Source organism: Helicoverpa zea, chromosome 29 (genome assembly GCF_022581195.2).
Source record: "Helicoverpa zea isolate HzStark_Cry1AcR chromosome 29, ilHelZeax1.1, whole genome shotgun sequence".
NCBI classification, from domain to species: domain Eukaryota; kingdom Metazoa; phylum Arthropoda; class Insecta; order Lepidoptera; family Noctuidae; genus Helicoverpa; species Helicoverpa zea.
Window position 1 is genome coordinate 4747934 of NC_061480.1, and position 24406 is coordinate 4772339.

Here is a 24406-nt window from a genome sequence, read left to right on the forward strand (position 1 = left end):
CCTCATACTGCTTTAGTTTTTCCCACCTGGTTAATATTAAATAAAGAGATAACAGTTTTTTCAAATAATCCTTGTTAAATAAAGGAAAAAAAAACGAATGTGTAAAGAAACCGGGCATTGAATAAATTAATGATTTGAGGAATACCTGTATAAAAAAAAATATAGTTTAAAAAACTAAAAAAACACGCGTAATGTCATCAGAACTTAGAGAGAGAACTCTTTCATCCTAATCGAAGGCCGGGAAGTGCGTCAAATTAAGATTCTAAGATTTTCTTACATACATAGTTACAAGTCAAGCTAATATAAGCGTGTTAAAAATTATCATACTCTGTCTTGTAATTCTGAATAAACTAAGTTATCATTGTACATACAACAAGAATAGCTTGATCTAGAGCGTTTTTTGTTGATATCTTGGTATATAGGAAAGCTCGATTTTAATTTTATTTAACACCAAAACAACATTGAGCAAAATCAGCTAATAACTTGTTTGTTGTTCTACTTCGTAAGATTTCATCTATGTTACGAATTAATTGTAATTTTTCACACTAATATATTTCATTTTCAGTATTAATCCTGTGCCACCTACAACATAATATCTCCCCGGTTTTAGGGGTAAACTCTCACGCATGGCAACACAGCGACACCTCCTCACCGCCATAACGTTATCGATGTCCCACAGATAATACCTCGTCCCTTACAAGGATGAGTTGCGTTTAGTTACTGCTAAAAATAAAAAAAACATATTTCTAAGAAAATATATGCATAGAATAAATATTTGCACATCTATTTAGGTTTTGATACAGTGCACTATATGCATATCTATTTGTAACATATTTTGTGCCTGTATTAAACGATTTGACTCGAAAGAGGTTTATTTCTTCAAAGGATCCATAGAAAGTGATGATTAGCTTATTGTGATCGCATATAAATTCATTATAATTATTTTCTTCATAATTATGTAATTTGAACATCTTCGGCAGTCGTTACGGGTAGTCAGAAGCCAGTAAGTCTGACACCAGTCTTACCAAGAGGTATTGGTTTGCTCGTGTAATTGGGTTGAGGAGGTCAGATAAGCAGTCGCTCCTTGTCGCACACTGGTACTCAGCTGCATCCGGTTAGACTGGAAGCCGACCCCAACGTTGTTAGGAAAAGGCTAAGCAGATGATGGGCAGTGCTTGTATAGGTTTAAGTAAAATAAATGATTTAACGTTTGACTTCGAATTCTACTTTCCAAAAGGTAGATAGTTATTTTGGACTGCCTCGTTGGTCTAGTCGTCGCAACCGCGGCTGCTGTGCCTGAGGTCTCGGGTTCGATTTCCGGGTTGGACCGAAATCGCTTTTTGGATTTTCTAAGACTCTCATAAAGCAGCCCCTGTAGTCCGGAAGTTGGTGATTGATACACCCGTGCATCGGAGAGCACGTTAATTTCGGTCCTGCGCCTGATCTCTCTCAGGTGTCGGATTGCCGTCCATCGCGCTATGAGAGTGAAGGAATAGTGAGTGCACCTGTGTCCAAGCAAATGTGCGTGCACTGTAATATGTCTTGCGCAGCTGGCTGATCTCCATGTATGAGAAAAGCCGCCGTGGTCGAAATCGGCTGTGGACGCCATGATATTTTAAGCCTTATTATTTGGAGTTATTTTTAGCTATAGTTCTAGACCTGTTTCTATGCGACGCGAAGACAGGATTAGAAAAACAAAACGCATTATTATAATGAAAAAATAATTTTTATTTTAAACAATAATTAATTAAATTAGGAATGTGGAAGATCCTATTTGTAAGAATCAGGGGTCACGATTGGATTTCCTGAGGGAAGAAAAATATCTTGAATTACACCAATGTTTTACCACTTTTACAAATAAATGGCACCCAACGTGGGACAATAAAAATTGGCATGATGAACGAAAAAAAGTAATTAGTCCGTCTTTTAGATAACCCTAAAATAATGGACACGTATTTTTTCTTTTCTCTCACAATTTTGTGTTACGTCACATATGAGTAGTTTTACATAGACGTGACGTCACGAGCCACTCTCAACCTTTGTTGCGTTATATCTTAGTACAGTACACTGCACATCAGTGGTAACTGTCATGCACCTTAACTCAATAGCAATAAGTACGATTTTCCTATAAAACTGTTACCACTGACCTGAAGTTGACTGTAAGTATTAAATTATTTGTTAAAATAAAAAATATGGGTCCAATATTTTTTGCAAATCTAAAAGACGGACTAGTTAGAACCATTATTTTTTCACCCTGTCATCATGATTATTTAATTGAAAAAATCTTTAAATAATTACTTAATAAAGCACACTAAACATATACTTATTTACATTATATAATAATAGACATGGAACGGCCGAACCAATTTTGATGCAATATTTTTGAGACTCGTATGAAAGGGGGACTTAAATGAAAGTCTTGGTTACATTTTAATACTTGTATTTGAAAAGGTGGAAAAAACATTAACAGTATAGAACCGGTTCCTCGTACCATACAGACAGACATGTGTTGCTGGGGAGTTTGTTCCACCACTTCTTCTTCCCAGCAAAAACACATAGGAAGTGGTGAAGGGCGGGCGTTTTGGGGGCTGTCTTTTGTAAACGTAACATTCTTATAGTGCTGATTTTCAGCTTACTTTTAATAAATTAAATAAAAATTTGAAAAAAAAGAAGACAAAATTTTAAACCAATTATTATTTATTTCGTTTGAAATAACCATTACAACACGTAACAAAATTAGCATTAAAGTATAATAAAGATTTTTTAAATAAAATCGTTGCCTATTTACAATATGTGTATGATTTACTAGCCGTTTTCCCGCGGTTTCACCCGCGTCCCGTGGGAACTACTGCCCGTACCGGGATAAAATACAGCCTATGTTACTCAGAAATAGACTAGCTTAAAACAATGAAAGAACACTTCAATTCGGTTCAATAGTTTCGGAGCCTTCAGGCAATTTTCTTTTTATTATTTTAGTATAGATAATTTAAAAATGAGGTTTTAAGCCATTTTAGCCCATCATAATATAATGTATGGCAAAGTGAAAAGTATATTACAATCGGCTGGAACTTCAGAGCAAATGACAAAAATCGCATCAAAATCTATTCAGCCGTTTACAAACACACTTAAATATATTACTCATACGTATATCCCAGCCAGGTGCGTCAGGATCCATTAATGTCTTGTATTATTTTATTGAATTAGGTTCCATTTAATTATTTCCATGGTAAATATGTATAAAAAAAATTTATATCCGACTATAATCATCGGCACGGATATTGAGCCCTGACGTTCACCTGCGCAGAAGCGATTTATTGGTTTATTGCCTTATGTGAACAGTGCGCAAAGCGATCCCCACTCTTCCGCCGAGAGCTCATTATCCGTGCCGATAACTATACCAGTTGAAATATTCACCTCAATGAGAGGTTTTCTTTTTGAGAATTAAAAAAAAAATAGTTCCCAAGAAAGTGATAGATGGCGATAAAATAAACTTTGCGCCGAGACCTTTACGTGGCTTGGTTCAAGAAAGTCAGACCTCTGAACGAATTTAAATAAAACCACTTTTGCAGATTTTATCGCGGTTCTATTAAAATTATTTAATCCCGACGTTCTTCTTCTTTCGTGTCGATGATATGTCTTATAAAGTCAAAGTCAAAGTCAAAGTCAAATCATTTATTTCACTTAGGCTTTCACAAGCACTTATGAACGTCAAAAAATATAAATAAAGTTGATTCTAGTTGCCCATTCCAAAAGTAGCTTCCTATGGAGAAGAACGGGCAAGAAACTCCATGGTTACTCTTTTTAAAAATAATAGGTATTACAGTTTGTATGTATTGATACATACTATAATAACATGCGAAGATCATGTAGAATCACAATAGACAAAGAATATGAGAATAAATAATAATAAAAAAAGGTTAAAATGCTACATGGTGTTCACATTTACAAATCAGTATAGTGAGACTACACTTTGTCAGCCCAATATACCGCCACAGCGAGAGCACGGCCGGATGCGCTCATTAAGTCCTCCCACGAGCAAGTTTCAGGGCACAGTGGACATGATATTAGGTGGGACGAATCCCGACGTTTCGGATCCTTTACAGCATCCATGGTCACGGGCAGACAGACTATATCCGCGATAAAATAAATAAAAGTAGTTTTATTTAAATGTCTTATATTCGCGTAAGTGTCAGAATTGTGAACGAATTGATTTCAAAATCTCAGATAATATTCTGACTGACTTCTCCTCTCTCTGTATGAAATTTTTCCCTATTTTCAATTATTTTAATTGTTGATGACAAGTACGTTTCGTTATACGATCTCAATATTATATGACATTCATATGAAGCTCCGTTATTTTCAGTAACGTATCAAGATCAGCGCCATCTATACATCAGCTAGGAAAATAACAGGAGCAAGGATTTTAACAAATTATGTTAATAGTCGGCCATATTGCTCGCAGAGCAGATGGCTGATAGACCACGGACTAGCAAGCGCAGCGTAGGACGTCCACCAACAAGGTGGACAGACGGCCTTATAAAGGTCGCCGTCGACGCTGGATGCAGGTCGCCTCCTACAGGTATCTGTGGAGATCTAAGGGGGAGGCCTATGTTCTGCAGTGGACGTCCTATGGCTGAGATGATGATGATGATGTAAAGAGTACTCTTTTGACCCATTCAATACCAAGAGTGTTGCGGTTCGTAGGCAGCTAAATCATGACTTTTCAAAATGTAACTTAGTAATCACTAATTTTAACATCTCATAGATCAGCTGATTAGCTATTGTTATTCTATTGCTGTCCATGAAAACCTTTATAATCATCGGCACGAATCTTGAGCTCTGACCTTCACCTGCGCAGAAGTAATTTATTGGGTCCCTTTTGTGGTATGAAGTGAGGCGCGGGGGCGGGCTAAAGCGGTGATTGGCCCGCAGTGCATCGCGTCATAGCCGTCACTCGGGATTGGTTCTTTGCTAATAAATCACTTCTGCGCAGATGAAGGTCAGCGCTGAAGATTCGTGCCGATAACTATAACTTGCTTTTTTTCTGTCTTAAACATTGTTTTGTATAGCCGTTCGATTTCCAATAAATAAAAAATAAAAAGAAAATACCCCATCAATGGAACCCGACGCCACATTAAAAAAAAAATGTGGGGAAAAACAATAATTTACACTGGCAACATTCACTTGACGTTCACACAGTCACTTGAAACACTATATAAGTATATAATAATATGTATGTTGTACATATTAATCGCACTAACATCATACCATGTTGCGGCCATTGTCGCCGGCTATTCTATCCACAATCTGAAAAAAAAAAATACACAGTTTACTAAAAAAAACCCGCCAAGTGCGAGTCGGACACGCGTACAAAGGGTTTACCATTATTTAGAAAATGAGCAAAAAAATCACATTTGTTGTATGGGAGCCCAAAATATGTATTTAATTCTAGTTTTCAGTATTTGTTGTTATAGCGGCGGCAGAAATACATCATCTGTGAAAATTTCAACCCTCTAACTATCAAGGTTCATGAGATTCAGCCTGGTGACAGACGGACGGACGGACAGAGGAGCGAAAACAATAGGGTCCCGTTTTACCCATTGGGTGCGGAACCCTAAAAAACACGCTAGTCATGTATTGTCATCAGTACTCAGAGCGTGTTCAAAATTTCATCGTAATCGAAGACCGGAAAGTGGGTCAAATTAAGATTCTAAGATTTTTTTACATACATAGTTACAAGTGAAGCTAATATAAGCGTGTTAGTAAAAAAGAAAATAAACATTTACACCTCATTTAGACAGATCCAATTATATAGACGCCAACAGGAGCCTGAATCTGCTAAGTTAATATGTCAAAATTGAATAGAAATTGAATCGCAATAGCAGGTTTAACCATATCGGGCATTCTGCAACTAATATAAGACCAATCGTATTCAAACGAAATTCGATTGATTCGCGATTGGTCTGCCATTTCGTCTATACGGTAGTCTGCTCTACAATCATATTGCAATCGTAAATCATTTGCAGACAATATGATTAATTATTAATTATCCAATCACAGACAAGGATGAAACGTTTATTTAAAATAAAAAATAGTGGAATGCCATATACGCTTCAATCGTAATTGAGTCGTGATTGGATCTCAGTTGGATATCAATCGTATGTCAAAGCGATTTCGGGAATCGAGCCCGAGACCTTAGTAATAGCAGTAGCGCTTGCGACCACTAGACCAATGAGGCAGGGAATCGGTTGTACTCACCCCTCGTATAATAGGTAGGCTGAGCAGAGATCCTAGCACAGGTACCATTCTTAGGAAATTCACAGCTGCAGGCAGGAAACCTCTGTAAAAATAAATAAATTATTATTATTCGTTGTGATGGCCTAGTAGGTAAAGCAATAAGTCTAGATCGGGCCAGCACCAATGCAACTTTTCTAACTACTTTCTAAGTATATCTTGGACACCAATAGCTGATAAAAAGGTGAAGGAAAACATCTCTAGGAAACCTGGACTTTAAAGTCTGAAATCACCAACCCGCATTGAGCAAGAATGGTGATTAATGCTCAATCCTTCTCCGTGTGAGAGGAGGGCGCAGCCCAGCAGTGGGACGATAAAAAGACCACCTGCCCTTATCCCAATTTTTGTTTGGGGTCGGCGCAGCATGTTTTCTTCTTCCATACTCTTCTATCTGCCGATTCGAAACTTCCACAAAGCTGGTTGTTGATTACTACCAATTTCCAGGCGTCTGGCTGCTTTGTGAAAGTTTCGAAAACCCACAAAACGATTTTAGCACGATCCGGGAATCGAATCCGAGATCTCGTGCTCAGCAATTATAATTATTATATTTAAGTTATTGATATAAAGTATGTATTAGTGTATGATATAATTTTATAAATATTTATTTATAACGTTATATTATCATATTTACATATTGTTTTTTTTCTATGGGCCTTAAGATGCCTGATACAAATAAATAAATAATATAATTACGGATGAATATCTCACCTGAATAGTAGTAGGAAGCCATATATTTCAGCGATCATACCGATCATAGGCCATCCCAATAGGACAACAGTTATGCCACCAAAGAAAGCCACCGAGGCCTTTACCTTATGTCTTTGGAAGAAGAAGAAGAATGTCCTCTGGAGCCCTATGACACACGCCAGACCACTGATAAAGAGAATCTGGAATTTTAAGAAGTGCAATTCAGGACAAATAATTTCATTTTTGAAGGCAAAGTCAAATATACAGTGTGTGTCATACCTAATTACATGAAATTAAATACGTTAATATACTGGTTCATATATGTCGATTAGCACAAAGAAAAAAAAATACGTATATATAAAAAAATCGGCCAAATGAAAGTCGGACTCGCGCACGAAGGGTTCCGTACCAGAGCAAACTTGAGCAAAAAACTCAAGTTTGTTGTATGGGAGACCCCCAAAATACTTATTTTATTCTAGTTTTCAGTATTTGTTGTTATAGCGGCAACAGAAATACATCATCTGTGATACAGCTTGGTGACAGATGGACGGATGGATGGACAGTGGAGCGAAAATAAATGAAATAATGATTTGACTTTTGACTTTGGAATATAAAACTGTTTTAATATTTGATGAAGATTAAATATTTTCTTTGGATTATTAAGATAATACTTACATTTCCTATAGCTAACAAGCCTTTATCAAACAGAAGTAGCACGCCAAGGAATAGGAATGTCATACCAAACCCTGCCAGGCCAACGCCTATCTCTGAAATTACAAAAAAAAAACATCTTTTAACAATGATAAAGTTACGGGTAGTCAGAAGCCAGCAAGTCTGACTACCAGTCTTACTAAGGAGTATTGGGTTGCCCGGGTAACTGGGTTGAAGACAGATAGCAATCAGATAACTGAATGCAGCTGAGTAACAGTGTGCCACAAGGAGCGACTGCCTATCTGACCTCCTCAACCCATGCAATGCAACTTTTCAAGTTTGTATGTATTTTCTAAGTGTATCTTAGATACCAATGACTGTGTTTGGATGGCACGTTAAACTGTAGGTCCCGGCTGTCATTGAACATCTCTGGCAGTCATTATGAGTAGTCAGAAGCCAGTAAGTCTGACACCAGTCTAACCAAGGGGTATTGGGTTGCCCGGTTATTGGGTTGGGGAGGTCAGATAGGCAGTCGCTCCTTGTAAAGCACTGGTACTCAGCTGCACCCGGTTAGACTGGAAGCCGACCCGAACATGGTTGGGAAAAAGGCTCGGAGGATGATAATATAGTATACATAACTGTCCTGCTGGAAGAGATTTCTTATGAAATAAGCTGCTTATGTCCTACTTGTTCCATTTTACTTCTCGTCCGTGTTCTGTGTACATAAACTGTTAAATAAATAAATAAAGCTGAACAGTTATTTTGTACATGCTAATCTCAGGAATTATTGGACAGATTTGAAAAATTATTTTAATGTTAGATGGCTCATTTGTCGATGAAGGCTGTAGGTTGCTATTAATCTAGGTGTACAGTCCTAAGACGACCCACTGACTAAAGTGCTATATATTAGGGATTGTCTCACTTTCAATCTCAATTGTATACTAAAATAATGATACAATATTAGAGGAATTGTTAAAAAAACGTAGATAATCATCTCAATAACATCTTTTAAAGTGATTTCATAGAATTAAACATTAAAATGTCGAGATATAACGAAAATATTATTAAGGTACAAACTATGACATAAAAGCGAGAGAACTTACTCTGTGTATCTGAGATCTCGATCATTTTGTGCTTTTTAGGTACTTAATTAGTTATTAAAACTATCTTATCACTTCTATTCCGGTTAAAACATATATTTTTCACAAATTCCTAACCTCGCTCCACGTCATTTTATCAATTTGTTTCTGTCATGTCATTATGACAGTTGACGTGAGTCATGACAGTGACAGCAAAACGTCTAATATTACCTGTTCAAAATTTCCGAATTTCCTCTCAATTTTTATTTTTATTCCTTTTTTGTTTTTTTTTTTTTTTTTTTAGTTATAAAATTTTATGTATTAAGATAAGAACTTGATCAATAGATATTTACAACACAAAAAGAAAACTATCCTAGTAGAACAATAAAAAAACTAAAATATAATTTTTAATTTTTTTTTTTTAGTTATAAAATTTTATGTATTAAGATAAGAACTTGATCAATAGATATTTACAACACAAAAAGAAAACTATCCTAGTAGAACAATAAAAAAACTAAAATATATACACTATATCTAAAAGGCGTCAAAAAATTCATCCCCATCGCTGTCAACTGGGAGCATTACCTCGTTGGATGGCCATGCTGATCCTTTGTCCGAGGTAATAGCCAGCCTTTTGGTCACGAGAAGCGTCAACCAGCCGCCTAGATTTTTTGATTAAATTTGTAAATACCTATGTAGAATATATAGGCTATGTGCGTATTAATAGCAAGATGTATGTTTGTTATTCTTTCACGCAAAAACGGCTGGACCAATTTATTTAAAATTTATTATGTAGGTAGATACATAGGTGATACCCAGGATTAACAATTACTTTTTATCAACACACCACGCGGGCGAAGCCGCGATCGGAAGCTAGTGTATAAATAAATCCTAGTTTCTGTGAGGATGATAATACTACCCAATTTTGTAAGGCTAGCTATTTAAAGGTATTATAAAGCTAGGGTAACTACTTTGATAAGCAATTTGAAAAATGTGTTTACTGGACACGCAACCCGATGTACCTTCATTAATCTAGCCCAGGCTAGGCCTCAGTACATGTATGTGTTGCGAGACGCCAGTATGTTTGGCGAGAACTATATTTTGTTAAGTAGTTAGCCGGGTAACTGGGTTGAAGAGGGTAGTTCTTCCAAGACTGGGAGCCTTTTTTTTGAGAGGGGGAAATCCTCATGGACTTCCTCCGCCTGGGGAGAGGCGGAGGGGTGTGCCGGACTCGGGAAAAGGTTAGACAGATTTGATACCCATAGGAAGACTGATCGTCATACTTTCTGACTTCAGTCACCTTGTATCAAGTTACGACTGCCGAAGGTACTACTAATGACTATCTTCAGAGATGTAAAAGTTATTTCACGAGAATTCCAGAAGTCTTGATGCAAGTTCCACCTTCTGAAAATTTTCTGCAATGCGTTGCAAAGCTGCATTCTAGAATGTTCATCTGGTATTGATCGTGACCTGCGCAGTGCAGTTAGAGCTTTCTAGACCAGACTTCTCTTTGTCTGAGTATCCAGTGCGTCGCCCGAAGTCTGCCGTGCATCACGTGTGACTCCTTCAAGACTTGCTTCTGTGTTCCGGAGCCCTATCTTATCACGTAGCCTTCAGTTATGCAGGTAAGTGCCTACATATTGCTCGGGAACCTATTTTAGATATTAAATGATTTGTTTTACAATCGCGGCTTTCAAATCACGTAACGTATAAAAAGAAGGGCGTGGCTGCCAAAGTGTAAATTGAATGTCAAGTCACTACTCGCCAGATCTACAGTTCTGTATCAGAGTATTATAGGAGAAGTATCTGTAGGACAACAATTTAGCTCGCCTCAAAGACATATTCCAAAATGTCTACCAGCTCTCTTTATCTATGTACAAGGGGAAGGACGCCATTTTGTTTTATCATTAGTTTTTGAAATATTTTTCATTTAGGTACACAAAATTTGGAAAATCTTTTGCAGGTTGCTGGTTGGGGAAGGCATCTTTGAAAACGGCTGATGATTGAAGATGCAGTCTTAAGCAGTGGGCCGTCGAGTCGAGTGATAGGAGGCATCATGATGGTATGTACAATTGTGGCTAACTATCCTTGTAAGAAAGTTGTCCCAAAATTAATCACTTTCTTTTGTCATGGTAAACCCTAAAGTTAATGAAAGCAGGGAAGAACATGCTCATTAACAAAATGTTGTTATAATTTCCAGATCTCGCTGTACCAGCTCGCATTCTCTCCACACGTGGCATTGCTCCGGCACGTGGCACGCGGCGCCACTTGAGCGCGCTGCGACGGGGCGCAAGTGGCGCCACCAACACCTGAAGCGCCAAAGTCAACCTCACCTGCACGCGGCGCGCCCTGCTCATACCGACGAGGCTCTGACGACTCCCTGCTTCCACAACATGAGGTCGAGGAGATGAGATGGTAGTCTGTTTTACTTCTAAAACAGATGCATCATCATCTCTTAATTTAGCCGACTTTTACATGTTGGGGATGTGGGGAAAATATTGTGGCAAGTGTGGATTCAAAAGGAGGGATTCGAAGGTCCAAAAAATTGTTGGTCCTTTGAATTCCTCCCGTCAAACTTTGGGTCCACACCTGACTGGTTAAGAAATAAAATCATGATAGAAGTATTATTGTCATTAGGCTTAAGGTACATTTAGGTAAACTACATTACGTCATAATCGCTCATTCATACTTATCTTACCTATACTTAGACTATTATATTATCATGAAGTAACATTGTTTAGACATCTTGGAAATCAAGTGCCTAAATAAATATAAATTGAAAATAATGAGTTTTATTGAAGACGAGCCATTTTCCCGCGGTTTTACAAGCGTCCCGTGGGAACTACTGCCCGTACCGAGATAAAATATAACCTATGTCACTTGGGAAGAGTGTAGCTTTGGAATAGTAAAATAATTTTTCAGATCGGTTCAGTAGTTTCAAAGCCTTTTAGAGATTTAATAAACAAAAAAACCGGCCAAGTGTCGGACTCGCGCACGAAGGGTTCCATGCCATCCAAACTAATATTCTATATATTTTTATGGATATTGAGCAAAAATGAGCAACAAAATCACGTTTGTTGTATGGGAGTCGTCTAGTTTTCAATATTTGTTGTTATAGCGGCAACATAAATACATTATCTGTGAAAATTTCAACTCTCTAACTGTCATGGTTCATGAGTTACAGTGACGAACGAACGGACGGACGGACGGACAGAGCTTTGGGTACGGAACCCTAAAAATGGAAGATGGGCAGGCCTTTAGTGTGCGTGGGACGCAACCTGTGTCGATACTCTTGCGCCATCACACCTTGCAAGTTCTGCGTGCTGTGCTGCTGCTGCCGCTGCGGAGAACCTCAAGCGGCGGAAATATAGTGGCCTTGTCGGCAACTACATTTTTGAACCGTTGGAAGTTGAAACCCTCGGTTCGTGAGGTCCGAATGCCCACATTCTATTTAAAGATCTAGGCGGCTGGTTGACGCTTCTCGTGACCAAAAGGCTAGCTATTACCTCATATTAGCATGGCGATCCAACGAGGTAATGCTGCCAGCTTCTTGGGCACGCTCCCAGTTGACAACGATGGGGACGAATTTTATGATACTCTTTATTTTTAGTTTTATGTCTTTCAATAGAATACTATCAGTGGCATATCCGCTAGTCATTTTGTTCACCATGTTTCGGATCCAAACATTCTCAACTTAAAAAAATACATTCTTGTTTAAACTAGTTTCAAAAGGTATTCACGGAACAGCTAAAATACACAATAGATAAGTAATGTTTATTTAATGTTCAGATCTTCGTCAAGCATCCAAGCTGGCTGATCCTTCCCTCCTTGTATGTCGTTTCTCAGGGCCAGACGACGCTCTCGATCCAGGGCACGTAGTGTATGACCCTGGTGTACAGTCCGGAGCCAACAGTGATGCCGCACTGCTTCCCAGCTGACGTCACTCCGACCACGGTCGTCACGCAGTGATGCTCGTCTAGAGTTTCTGACTGAAGTGGTCCGCCGCTGTCACCCTGGTGAAGAATTGTGGCTCATAATAATTTCATGAAGATACCTGTAAATGGCCATATGTAGACGCCAACATCAAGCTCCTATAATCTGACGAGTTTCTTTAATAGATTTGCAAGTTTTTCTCTTGTATATGTGCATCCCTAAATAAAGGATTTTTGGGTAACCATCGTAACAGTTTCAAGAATTTATAAGCAGAGGTTAAGCTATGGTATTCTCATGGTCCAGCAGAGCTGGGAAAATATCAGAATGTATAGGATATATAGGGGAGAGCACCTACCGTGCCCTGTTTCCAACTTATTTGGAAAAGACCCCCTGATAGGTCCCCCGAAATCTGTTATATGAGAACTGCAAATCAGATCAGGTTGCTCTTAGTCCGTTTCTTCCTACTTCCTGACAGGTCTAGCATGATAATCTGAAGGTCGTACCTCGCAGGAATCAGCCACAGTCACTCTGTCTCCGTAGCACATCTGTGTGGTGTGATTGTATCCTTGCAGAAGATGTCTGTATTTGGGGTAGTGCTGCTTACATTCCTCTTCGCTGAACCTTTTTATATCCAGCTGGTAAAACATTGTTTTTATTAGTAACTGAAAGTTAGATTGACACGAAAGATTCAATATTTCGTTCTTTAGAAGAGATAGAGGTATGGTTGGAGCTACGTACAGTTTGTAATGTGTCAGCCAGCGGCTTTCTGTTACCCAGGGCTCCCCACCCGGTGCCCGTCAGAACCTCTTCAGCCTCTCCCTTCGTGTGGAGACACGCTGGATGCACGTCATCATTGAATTGTATCCTGAAATTCAAAGATTCTGTCAAGCAGGACATTCTCTTCATGGAAGACATCTTCGTCTACAAAATAAACTTACGGTGTATCAGTCTCGAGCAGTGCGATGTCGTGGTACTTGGAGGGCGACTTATACTCCGGATGAGGCACCACCCTCCTCACGTTGTACCTCTGCCACTTGTCCAGAGGGTCGGAGCGTCGGAGGATGCCGAGCGCGATGTACTTCACGGGTCCTCTGAAGTGGAAGAATTGAATGACACACAACAGGTGCTGAGGGCAAGAATTGATCCATGAAGAATTCAGTCTGCAGTGTACTGTAAGATAACTTTTCTGGTCATATTCTGGCATAGAAGGTATTTTGGGGACAGTTCCCAGCCACTTTCTATTCAAGCGCCGTAAGTACCTTTTTTGCATTCGACCAAAACTTACAAAGAGGACGAAGACAAAGAAGTGATTGGGTTTGACACGAGGCCAATGTCAAAAAGACTGGCGTATATCGTAAAGTAGACGCCGACGGCAGTCTTTTGTTCATACATATTTATTTTCAGATCATGGTGAAGTAAGTTGGCTGGCTAGTTTAACCAAGGGGGATTGGGTTACCCGGGTAACCGGATTGAGATCAGATAGGCAGTCGCTCCTTGTTAAACACTGGTACTCAGCTTCATCTGAGCAGTTGTGCAAAGGCTCGGGAGATGATGGTGAAGTAAGCTGGTAGACTTACACTCTTGGCTGTGATATGCAGTGGGCAGCTGTGAGGATGAACCGCTCACTGATCACAGAGCCTCCGCAGAGCCAGAGAGCTGAGTCCATGTCTTCGCCATACCCGAGCAGAGCCTGGAAATGCAGGGAACCGATCGTTTAACATTATTATTGCATATTAATTAACTTGTGGCCCACCGTCAGAACAGGGACATTAGCTGATAAAAAGTAGCCTATGTCCTATCTCAGTCCCTGGACTATCCGTGTACTAATATGAGTACCAGTGTGACACATAAAGTGACTGCCTATCTGACCTCCTCAACCCAGTTACACAGTTTGGTGTGAATGGAAGATATAAAATATATGATAGGCATGCTTCCGGCCGCCCGGGTAACTAGGTTGAGGAGATCAGATAGGCAGTCACTTCATGTGGCACACTGGGACTCAGCTGCATTCGGTAATACTGGAAGGAGATGTCCTCATACTTGGGAAAAGGCTAGGCAGATGATGAAACTAAGATTGTTTTTTCTTTTGAAAAGAGTGTCTATGGAGTTTCTCAGTTCTTCTCCATGAGACCAACTCTTTGGAACTGTGCAAATAGTTTGACGTTTACAAAGAGCTTTCATAGGCCTATTAGAAATAAAAAGACCGGCCAAGTGCGAGTCGGAATTGCGCACGAAGGGTTCCGTACCATTATTTATAAAACGGACAAAAACATAACGTTTGTGAAAAAAATAATATTTATTTAATTCTAGTTTTCAGTAGGTATTTGTTGTTATAGCGGTAACAAAAATACATTATGTGAAAATAATAGGGTCCCGTTTTACCCTTTGGGTACGGAACCCTCAAAAAGGGCTTTAACTTTGACTTTGAAGAAAGTTATCAGGGTTTTCTTACCATATGTGTATACTGGTACCTTGCAGCATCACTTCCGAGGGTATAGAAGACCAGATCAAAGTCTGTCACAGTGACATTATAGCAGTTTTTAGATATCTTGTAGTAGCGAGTCAACTCGAATTTAATAGTCTCTTCGTATTTATGTTTGCAGGCGAAATCCACTTCATTTTTGTACTTGGTGCAAGCTGAAATTATAGAAATAAATAAATAAATAATCGTTAATAATCGAAATCACTACATAGTCTAAAATAAAGTCGCCTTTTCTGTCCCTATATCCCTATGCCCCTATGTACGCTTAATCATCAAAACTACGCAACCGATTTTCATGCGTTGTGATTAAAGAGGAAGGTTTTTATGTATAATAACATACATTAAATAGTGGGGAAATACTGTTATCCCGTGCGAAGCCGGAGCGGGTCGCTAGTTATAAAAATAAATAAATAAATCGACTCGAGTCGAATCGAGAATTTTTTGACTCTTGTTGTAGTAAATTTTTAGTTGTAATGTAAATATTTGTCTCATTGTCATCCATCTGCCTAGCCTTGTCCAAACTATTTTGGGGTTGGCTTAAAAAAATCCGGCCAAATGCGAGTCGGACTCGCACACGAAGGGACCGTACCATTATTTATTCTTCTTCTTCAATTTAAGAGCCCAGCTCTTGTCGGTGCAGCTCCTTCCATTTACGCCTATCTAGCGCCAACTCCTGAACTTCCTTATACGTCACAACATTCACCTTCTCTATAATAAAATTTGCTTGATGTAGCTGTACCTTGGACGACCCCTTCCCCTCTTTCCTTCGACTTTCCCTTCCACGATGTTTTTTATAAAATCGTCGTGACGTATAAGGTGTCCTATCATTTTTCCTCTCCTGTTCTCTACTATGCTATGTATATAATAGTATGTAACACTTATTGAAATAGGGGAAAAGAAGGCTAAAGCCAAAATAAAACAGGGAGTTCGGCAAGGTTGTACCCTATCCCCGATACTATTTAATATTTTCATAGAACAGGCAATAAAAAAAATTGCAGAACAACCTTATGGAGGGGTTAAATTCAATGGGCAGAGGGTTCTATTCATACGATTTGCGGATGATATAGCAGCGGTAGTCGAAGATCACATACAGCTAGAGACTTTACTGAACCATATGGACAGAGTTTTCACCGATTTCCAATTAAAAATTAACGTCAACAAAACAAAAACTTTAATAACAGCAAAAGTGACACCAATTTATAAAGCTGGGTACTCACTTAGCAGTGTAGCACGTAACGTATCAGATACGGTATCAAGTGAGTACGTAGGCACGAGCCCGCTGCAAGCCGCTCGCGCTTGGAGCGCTGTAAGCTCGCAGTGACCCGCCGAGTGGCGGTTTCACTGCGAACACAAAGGCGGCTCGCAGTGTGCTCGTGAGGACCGTGGACGAGCCGTACCCACTTGCAGGTTGATACCGTATCTGATACGTTACGTGCTGCACTTCTAAGTGAGTACCCAGCTTAAGACCATCAAAATTAATAACATACAAATAGACCAAGTTCAAAGCTTTAAATACTTAGGAAGCAACATAACATCTGACTCTCGGTGTTCCGCTGATATCAGATGCCGAATAGCAATGGCCAAACAAGCCTTTTACAACAAAAAATATTTATTTCGATCTAATATACACAGAAACATTCGCAAGAATTTCATAAGGACATACATCTGGAGCATTGCGTTGTACGGTTGTGAAACTTGGACACTGACTAAGCAGGATATAAGCAGACTGGAGGCTTTTGAGATCTGGTGCTGGAGGAGGATGGAGAGAATTATAGTTCGGCCATTCAGAGAATGCGTTCCTGACACGTCGCGATTGAACTGACGACGTAACTTTGCAATGGCGTTGCAGTTACGATAAAAATATTTTTGCTGGTTGTTTACCGTTTTAACAATTGAGGAGCATTAAAACAACATTATTATATCAATAATCAATGAATGTTATAATTTTGTGCCAAACTGAGTGTCAAATAACTTGGTAAACAATATTTTTCTAAATCTATACTGCGCTATTACAAGGTTATGTCAGCGGTTTATATTTTGTAGTGCTGTGCTAAAAATAACAGGCAAGTATCGTAATCTGTTCTTATACAGTTATAATATAAAATAATACGTTTTGATTTTCTTTTTAAGAATTGGAAAATAATGGACTATAAGACTTAATTATAACGTTTATGAAATATAAAAATAAAACTATGACCAAACCGCATTTTTATACTTAGATTAAAAATGGTAACCCCAAATGGCGTTATGGGCCGCCATTTTGTGACGCTAAAACAGTCGTCCGTTGTCGTTTCGTGCGCATAGACCACGTTTTTCAAGTGTTTTCGATCTGTTTTTATTTGATTACCCGGCTTTTGTTAGACCGAGATATCAGGATTGATTCTGTTATTGATAATAATATAATTATACATGTAGGCGAAGATGATGATGAAGACACCACCTCCTCAAGCAAATCGGAGTCTGATTAATATTCTGTTCGCACATTCAATTCAATGTACTTGTAACAAAGAATAAATAAAACAATTTTATTATATGAATATTACCTTTTTTTGGTTTCCACTTAAATAACTAAAATATAAAACAAATGATTCCGCCAATTTAAAACGAAAATAATCTTAAAATAATGCGGCGGTTCATTTTGAAGGAACGGTAACGAACTCAGTGTTATGTTGTGCCCATCACTAGTCGTGACTAACTGATAGGTGTCAGGAACGCATTCTCTGAACGGCCGAAGTATAGTTGGACGGAAAGAATTAGCAATGAAGAAGTACTAAATAGAATAGGGAGTATAAGACAACTATTATTTATAAAACGGACAAAAAAATAACGTTTGTTGTATGGGAGCCACCCAAAATATTTATTGAATTCTAGTTTTCAGTACCTATTTGCTGTTATAGCGGCAACAAAAATACATCATCTGTGAAAATTTCAGCTCTTTAACTATCACGGTTCATGAGATATAGCTTGGTGACAGACGGACGGTCGGACGGACAGAGGAATGAAAACAATAGGGTCTCGTTTACCCTTTGGGTACGGAACCCTAAAACGTGTAAACAAAATAGTGGTCCAACTCACCATCTTCAGCTTTCCGCCCAGTTTTGTAGAGGAAGCCCAAACGTTCGTTTATTATAATATTCCTACAAAAAAAGATAAACAATTCAAAGTTCTTTTAAAACTTAGAATAATTACTTCCGCAGGCAGTTTCACCCTCTTCTATAAGACTGTTCTTCGAACTCTGATAACAAGTAGCCTGTATGTTGTTCTTCTTCTTCTTCCTCCTGCCCTGTACCCAATTTTATTTGGAGTCGGCGCAATATGTCATCTTCTTCCATTTTCCCCTGTCACTCGTCATACTGACACTCACTCCCTTCCTATTCATGTCATCTTTCAGGCAATCCATCCATCTTTTCTTAGGTCTTCCTCTTCCTCTCCATCCATCAACATTCATACTTAGCACACACTTTGTTGCATGCGTATCATCCCTCCTCATTACATGCCCATACCACGACAATCTTCTACTTCTCATCTTTTCTGTAACTGGTGCTACTTTCAGACTTCCTCTAAGGTAGTGCGATGTGACTGTATTTTAATATGTGTTAAAAGTTGTTAATTACCAAATCGTAGTTTACCTGACATCATCAACCAGGTCGCAGTCTGTGCAGCATACTATGGGCGTCTTGCCTTGAAAAGAACATATCTGAAAGAAAAACATTTTAAAAGAATTTATTTATTGACTTATTTATACAGGCGGTGTCGTTCACAATGACATTAAATCCTATCGCATATACTTTATGATATTTTACGGCGAATAATAAAAAAAAATTACCCAATCCATTCAGTGGTTTAACCACAGGAGTCATTTTTCGTTTTTATAAATTACAACATCATGTGTAAAGCAGAAATAAAGTTAGGAGTATTGAATGTTCTGAACAGTGGACAGCTGTCAGTTTTCAAGGTAGATTTTCAGTGGTTTTTAATGACTGACTTTTATTTTGTGTTCTAATTTTCGCACATTTTTATTCTATTTACTTTGTTCCAAAAATTCATTTTTGATTTTTACGTATTGTTTTTTTTTCTTTGTGTTAGTCGACATATATTAACTAGTATATTAACGCATTTCATTTAATGGGATTGTGAACGACACATCCGAACACTAAAAACAATTATAAAACGGCATCAAAAAACTCCTCATCGCTGCCACGTTGGATGGCATGCTTAATTTTTTACCAAAATAAAAACCAGCCTTTGGGTCACTTGAAGTGTCAGCCAGGTTATGCCAGATCTTTAAAAATATCATTTTAGGAGAAGGTAAGAAGAGAACACTCATTTGATTCTTGATTTCCGTTTATTATGGTGATTGTTTTAGACCTAATTTCAGTGACAACTTAAGCGTCAGTTCTTAGGGTTCCGTACCCAAAGGGTAAAACGGGACCCTATTGTTTTCGCTCCTCTGTCCGTCCATCCGTCCGTCTGTCACCAGGCTGTATCTCATGAACCGTAATAGTTAGAGAGTTGAAATTTTCACAGATGATGTATTTCTGTTGCTGCTATAACAATAAATACTGAACATTAGAATTAAATAAATATTTCGGGGGGCTCCAATACAACAAACGTGATTTTTTGGTCCATTTTATAAATAATGGTACGGAACCCTTCTTGCGCGAGTCCGACTCGCACTTGGCCGTTTTTTTAAATCAATTATTTACTTTGATAATATAAAAAAAACCTAAAAACGAACTTACCGGTGTTTTTCTATGTCTCTTCTTGTCTAAAAGTGTACCCAAACATCTGTACACACTGACACAACGCCCATTGATGCTATCCACCTTACAGTCTGATCCTGGAATTAAAAATAAATAAGCTGCTTCTAATTTCATTCTGCTATATCATTATCTGCCTAACTTTTTCCTATAATCATCGGCACGAATCTTGAGCGCTGACTTTCGCCTACGCAGAAGCAATTTATTGGGTCCCTTTTATGGTATGAAGTGAGGCGCGGGGGCGGGCTAAAGCGGTGATTGGCCCGCAGTGCATCGCGTCATAGCTGTCAGTCGGGATTGGTTCTCTGCTAATAAATTACTTCTGCGCAGGTGAAGGTCAGCGCTCAAGATTCGTCAGTGTTTTACAAGGAGCGACTGCCCTATCCGACCTCCTCAACCCAATTACCCGGGCAACCTAATACCTCTTGGTAATACTGGTTCAATACCCCTTGGTTAGACTGGTGTCATACTTACTGGCTTCTGACTACCCATAACGACTACCTAACTAAGATGTCCGATGACAGCCGGGACCTTTTTTTTTTTTTTTGTTTTCGCTGGGCTAAAAATGCTATTGCCCCTTCCCGTCGGGGGACGGGAGAGGGGTATGTGGGACTCCCCACTCCCCGGCAAAATCGTTTCCGGTATACCCACTAAAAAGGCCCAGCGGCACTCCGACCTCGCCTGAGTGGAGGGGGTCTGGGAATCTATGGCGTCCAGTCCCCCACCGGCGATTGCCCGCCTTACGGCAGGCCTATCATACCTCCCCCCAGTGTGAAAGGGTCCTTATAATGGCCGGAGCACAGGGTTTGATCCATGTAATGCAGGCGGTGGCGCCCCCGCGCCTGTCGCCCGCTGATCGCCCCCCGGGGCGGATGGGGACGGACGGCCGGACGGATGTCGTCTTCTGCCCCTTCTTCGTCTGCGGAGCGACACCGCGAGAGGGTCGTTCTCCCGCATGCGCTCCACCGCTTCCTTCTGTGACATGATGTCCTCACAGAAGGAGGTTACCGCTTCCCATGCCTCCTCACTTCCCAGCATGGCGGCAATCACACTGGGAAGCGAGAGGTCGTTCCCGACCACTGCCATCAAGGTGCAGGTACGATCCGAAGCAGTCGTGCCCGGACAGCACCTGCACCAGACGCATCGAAAGGCACCCATGTTGCCGATCGAGCCATCCGTTCAGGACAGGCCCGACGGCATCCAGCGTCCAGCGCCCGTACGTTGCGAGGTTCCGAGGCAAGGTCTTCGGCCCAGTGCAAAGTTGTTGCCTCCCTTGCCTCCTCACGCACCTCCTCCTTTTCTATCGGGTCTGGGCGCCGGTTTAGCGCCATCTGCGCCACCGTCCAGTCGTACACTCTGGCGAGCACCCATGCCTCGAGTTCCCGCCAGAACGCACGCCGCCGCGAAGCTCACCGTGCGATACGCCCTCGCCACCCGCTGTGCAATGGCCCTTTGTGGCCTGCGGATGGCAGCGGCGTTCACCCGACTGCACAATGAGTCTGCCCAGATTGGGGCCCCGTACAGTGCCATACTTTTGAGTATGCCGGCGTATAGACGCCGGCATTGGTCGCCGGGCCTCCCGATGTTTCGGAGGAGCCATGAGAGGGCGCCTGCGGTCCTCATCAGGCGCGTTGACAAGCCGCTGAAGTGTGCTCTGAAGCGCCACTTACTGTCGAGGACATGACAGCCGGGACCTACAGTTTAACGTGCCCTCCGAAACACAGTAATTGGTGTTCAAGATATACTTAGAAAGTACATACGAATTTAGAAAAGTTGCATTGGTACTTGTCTGATCTGGAATCGAATACACACACTCATACTAGAGAGGTTGGTTCTTGACACACTAGGCCACCATGGAAAAGGCTGGGCAGATGATGACGCCTTATCTTTAGAAACACTTTAACAGAAGAGCATTGAGCATTAATCCCTACTAATATTGTAAATGCGAAAGTAACTCTGTCCGTCTGTCTGTTACGCTTTCACGTCTAAACCACTGAATTTAATAAAATTTGGTACAGAGATAGAGTTGACCTTGAGAAAGAACATAGGATAGTTTTTATCCCGGACTTTTGAAGAATTCTGTTGGAAACGCGATATAACCGAACTCTACGCGGGTGAAGCCGCGGCTTCACCCGCGTAGAGTTCGCATTTACAATATTAGTAGGGATTAATGCTCAATGCTCTTCTGTTAAAGTGTTTCTAAAGATAAGGCGTCATCATCTGCCCAGCCTTTTCCATGGTGGCCTAGTGTGTCAAGAACCAACCTCTCTAGTATGAGTGTGTGTATTCGATTCCAGATCAGACAAGTACCAATGCAACTTTTCTAAATTCGTATGTACTTTCTAAGTATATCTTGAACACCAATTACTGTGTTTCGGAGGGCACGTTAAACTGTAGGTCCCGGCTGTCATGTCCTCGACAGTAAGTGGCGCTTCAGAGCACACTTCAGCGGCTTGTCAACGCGCCTGATGAGGACCGCAGGCGCCCTCTCATGGCTCCTCCGAAACATCGGGAGGCCCGGCGACCAATGCCGGCGTCTATACGCCGGCATACTCAAAAGTATGGCACTGTACGGGGCCCCAATCTGGGCAGACTCATTGTGCAGTCGGGTGAACGCCGCTGCCATCCGCAGGCCACAAAGGGCCATTGCACAGCGGGTGGCGAGGGCGTATCGCACGGTGAGCTTCGCGGCGGCGTGCGTTCTGGCGGGAACTCGAGGCATGGGTGCTCGCCAGAGTGTACGACTGGACGGTGGCGCAGATGGCGCTAAACCGGCGCCCAGACCCGATAGAAAAGGAGGAGGTGCGTGAGGAGGCAAGGGAGGCAACAACTTTGCACTGGGCCGAAGACCTTGCCTCGGAACCTCGCAACGTACGGGCGCTGGACGCTGGATGCCGTCGGGCCTGTCCTGAACGGATGGCTCGATCGGCAACATGGGTGCCTTTCGATGCGTCTGGTGCAGGTGCTGTCCGGGCACGACTGCTTCGGATCGTACCTGCACCTTGATGGCAGTGGTCGGGAACGACCTCTCGCTTCCCAGTGTGATTGCCGCCATGCTGGGAAGTGAGGAGGCATGGGAAGCGGTAACCTCCTTCTGTGAGGACATCATGTCACAGAAGGAAGCGGTGGAGCGCATGCGGGAGAACGACCCTCTCGCGGTGTCGCTCCGCAGACGAAGAAGGGGCAGAAGACGACATCCGTCCGGCCGTCCGTCCCCATCCGCCCCGGGGGGCGAAAAGCGGGCGACAGGCGCGGGGGCGCCACCGCCTGCATTACATGGATCAAACCCTGCGCTCCGGCCATTATAAGGACCCTTTCACACTGGGGGGAGGTATGATAGGCCTGCCGTAAGGCGGGCAATCGCCGGTGGGGGACTGGACGCCATAGATTCCCAGACCCCCTCCACTCAGGCGAGGTCGGAGTGCCGCTGGGCCTTTTTAGTGGGTATACCGGAAACGATTTTGCCGGGGAGTGGGGAGTCCCACATACCCCTCTCCCGTCCCCCGACGGGAAGGGGCAATAGCATTTTTAGCCCAGCGAAAACAAAAAAAAAAAAAAGGTCCCGGCTGTCATCGGACATCTTAGTTAGGTAGTCGTTATGGGTAGTCAGAAGCCAGTAAGTATGACACCAGTCTAACCAAGGGGTATTGAACCAGTATTACCAAGAGGTATTAGGTTGCCCGGGTAATTGGGTTGAGGAGGTCGGATAGGGCAGTCGCTCCTTGTAAAACACTGACGAATCTTGAGCGCTGACCTTCACCTGCGCAGAAGTAATTTATTAGCAAAGAACCAATCCCGACTGACAGCTATGACGCGATGCACTGCGGGCCAATCACCGCTTTAGCCCGCCCCCGCGCCTCACTTCATACCATAAAAGGGACCCAATAAATTGCTTCTGCGTAGGCGAAAGTCAGCGCTCAAGATTCGTGCCGATGATTATAGGAAAAAGTTAGGCAGATAATGATATAGCAGAATGAAATTAGAAGCAGCTTATTTATTTTTAATTCCAGGATCAGACTGTAAGGTGGATAGCATCAATGGGCGTTGTGTCAGTGTGTACAGATGTTTGGGTACACTTTTAGACAAGAAGAGACATAGAAAAACACCGGTAAGTTCGTTTTTAGGTTTTTTTTATATTATCAAAGTAAATAATTGATTTAAAAAAACGGCCAAGTGCGAGTCGGACTCGCGCAAGAAGGGTTCCGTACCATTATTTATAAAATGGACCAAAAAATCACGTTTGTTGTATTGGAGCCCCCCGAAATATTTATTTAATTCTAATGTTCAGTATTTATTGTTATAGCAGCAACAGAAATACATCATCTGTGAAAATTTCAACTCTCTAACTATTACGGTTCATGAGATACAGCCTGGTGACAGACGGACGGATGGACGGACAGAGGAGCGAAAACAATAGGGTCCCGTTTTACCCTTTGGGTACGGAACCCTAAGAACTGACGCTTAAGTTGTCACTGAAATTAGGTCTAAAACAATCACCATAATAAACGGAAATCAAGAAT

The 24406-nt window shown here is 41.2% G+C and overlaps 2 protein-coding genes and 1 long non-coding RNA gene across 4 annotated transcripts; 1 reads left to right on the plus strand and 2 right to left on the minus strand.

Moving 5' to 3' along the window:
• Positions 1-1707: 1707 nt before the first annotated feature.
• Positions 1708-8885, minus strand: LOC124644121 (vesicle transport protein GOT1B). Of its 2 annotated transcripts, none has more exons than XM_047183344.1 (6): positions 8736-8885; positions 7657-7748; positions 7003-7181; positions 6259-6340; positions 5269-5307; positions 1708-1805 (listed from the first exon to the last, which is right to left on the minus strand). In XM_047183344.1, the coding sequence occupies exons 1-6, from the start codon at positions 8758-8760 to the stop codon at positions 1791-1793; spliced, it is 432 nt and encodes a 143-aa protein (XP_047039300.1). In that variant the 5' UTR covers positions 8761-8885; the 3' UTR covers positions 1708-1790. The 2 variants fall into 2 exon arrangements, with proteins under 2 accessions (XP_047039300.1, XP_047039301.1); XM_047183345.1 differs by having other exon boundaries at positions 5262-5307.
• Positions 8886-10164: 1279 nt separating this feature from the next.
• Positions 10165-11494, plus strand: LOC124644123. Its single transcript, XR_006986009.1, has 3 exons — positions 10165-10336; positions 10675-10773; positions 10912-11494. It is a non-coding gene; the product is annotated as an uncharacterized LOC124644123 (long non-coding RNA).
• Positions 11495-12471: 977 nt separating this feature from the next.
• On the minus strand, positions 12472-20003 carry LOC124643925 (serine protease snake-like). The gene is made up of 9 exons (XM_047183051.1): positions 19869-20003; positions 18756-18823; positions 18202-18263; positions 15097-15281; positions 14222-14334; positions 13583-13735; positions 13383-13509; positions 13148-13279; positions 12472-12724 (listed from the first exon to the last, which is right to left on the minus strand). The coding sequence occupies exons 1-9, from the start codon at positions 20001-20003 to the stop codon at positions 12554-12556; spliced, it is 1146 nt and encodes a 381-aa protein (XP_047039007.1). The 3' UTR covers positions 12472-12553.
• Between the last annotated feature and the right edge of the window lie 4403 nt (positions 20004-24406).

Bases quoted from the DNA above. Each gene is read 5' to 3' on its own strand.
- LOC124643925 (XM_047183051.1), bottom strand. From the start codon at position 20,003: ATGAAATTAGAAGCAGCTTATTTATTTTTAATTCCAGGATCAGACTGT. The intron at 18,824-19,868 runs GTAAGTTCGTTT...TTTTTCTTTCAG, and splicing joins AGAGACATAGAAAAACACCG to ATATGTTCTTTTCAAGGCAA. The intron at 13,736-14,221 runs GTAAGTCTACCA...CTTCCACTTCAG, and splicing joins TGCATATCACAGCCAAGAGT to AGGACCCGTGAAGTACATCG.
- LOC124644121 (XM_047183344.1), bottom strand. From the start codon at position 8,760: ATGATCGAGATCTCAGATACACAGA. The intron at 7,749-8,735 runs GTAAGTTCTCTC...TTGTAATTTCAG, and splicing joins CGAGATCTCAGATACACAGA to AGATAGGCGTTGGCCTGGCA. The intron at 5,308-6,258 runs GTGAGTACAACC...TTTTTTTTTCAG, and splicing joins GCCTACCTATTATACGAGGG to ATTGTGGATAGAATAGCCGG.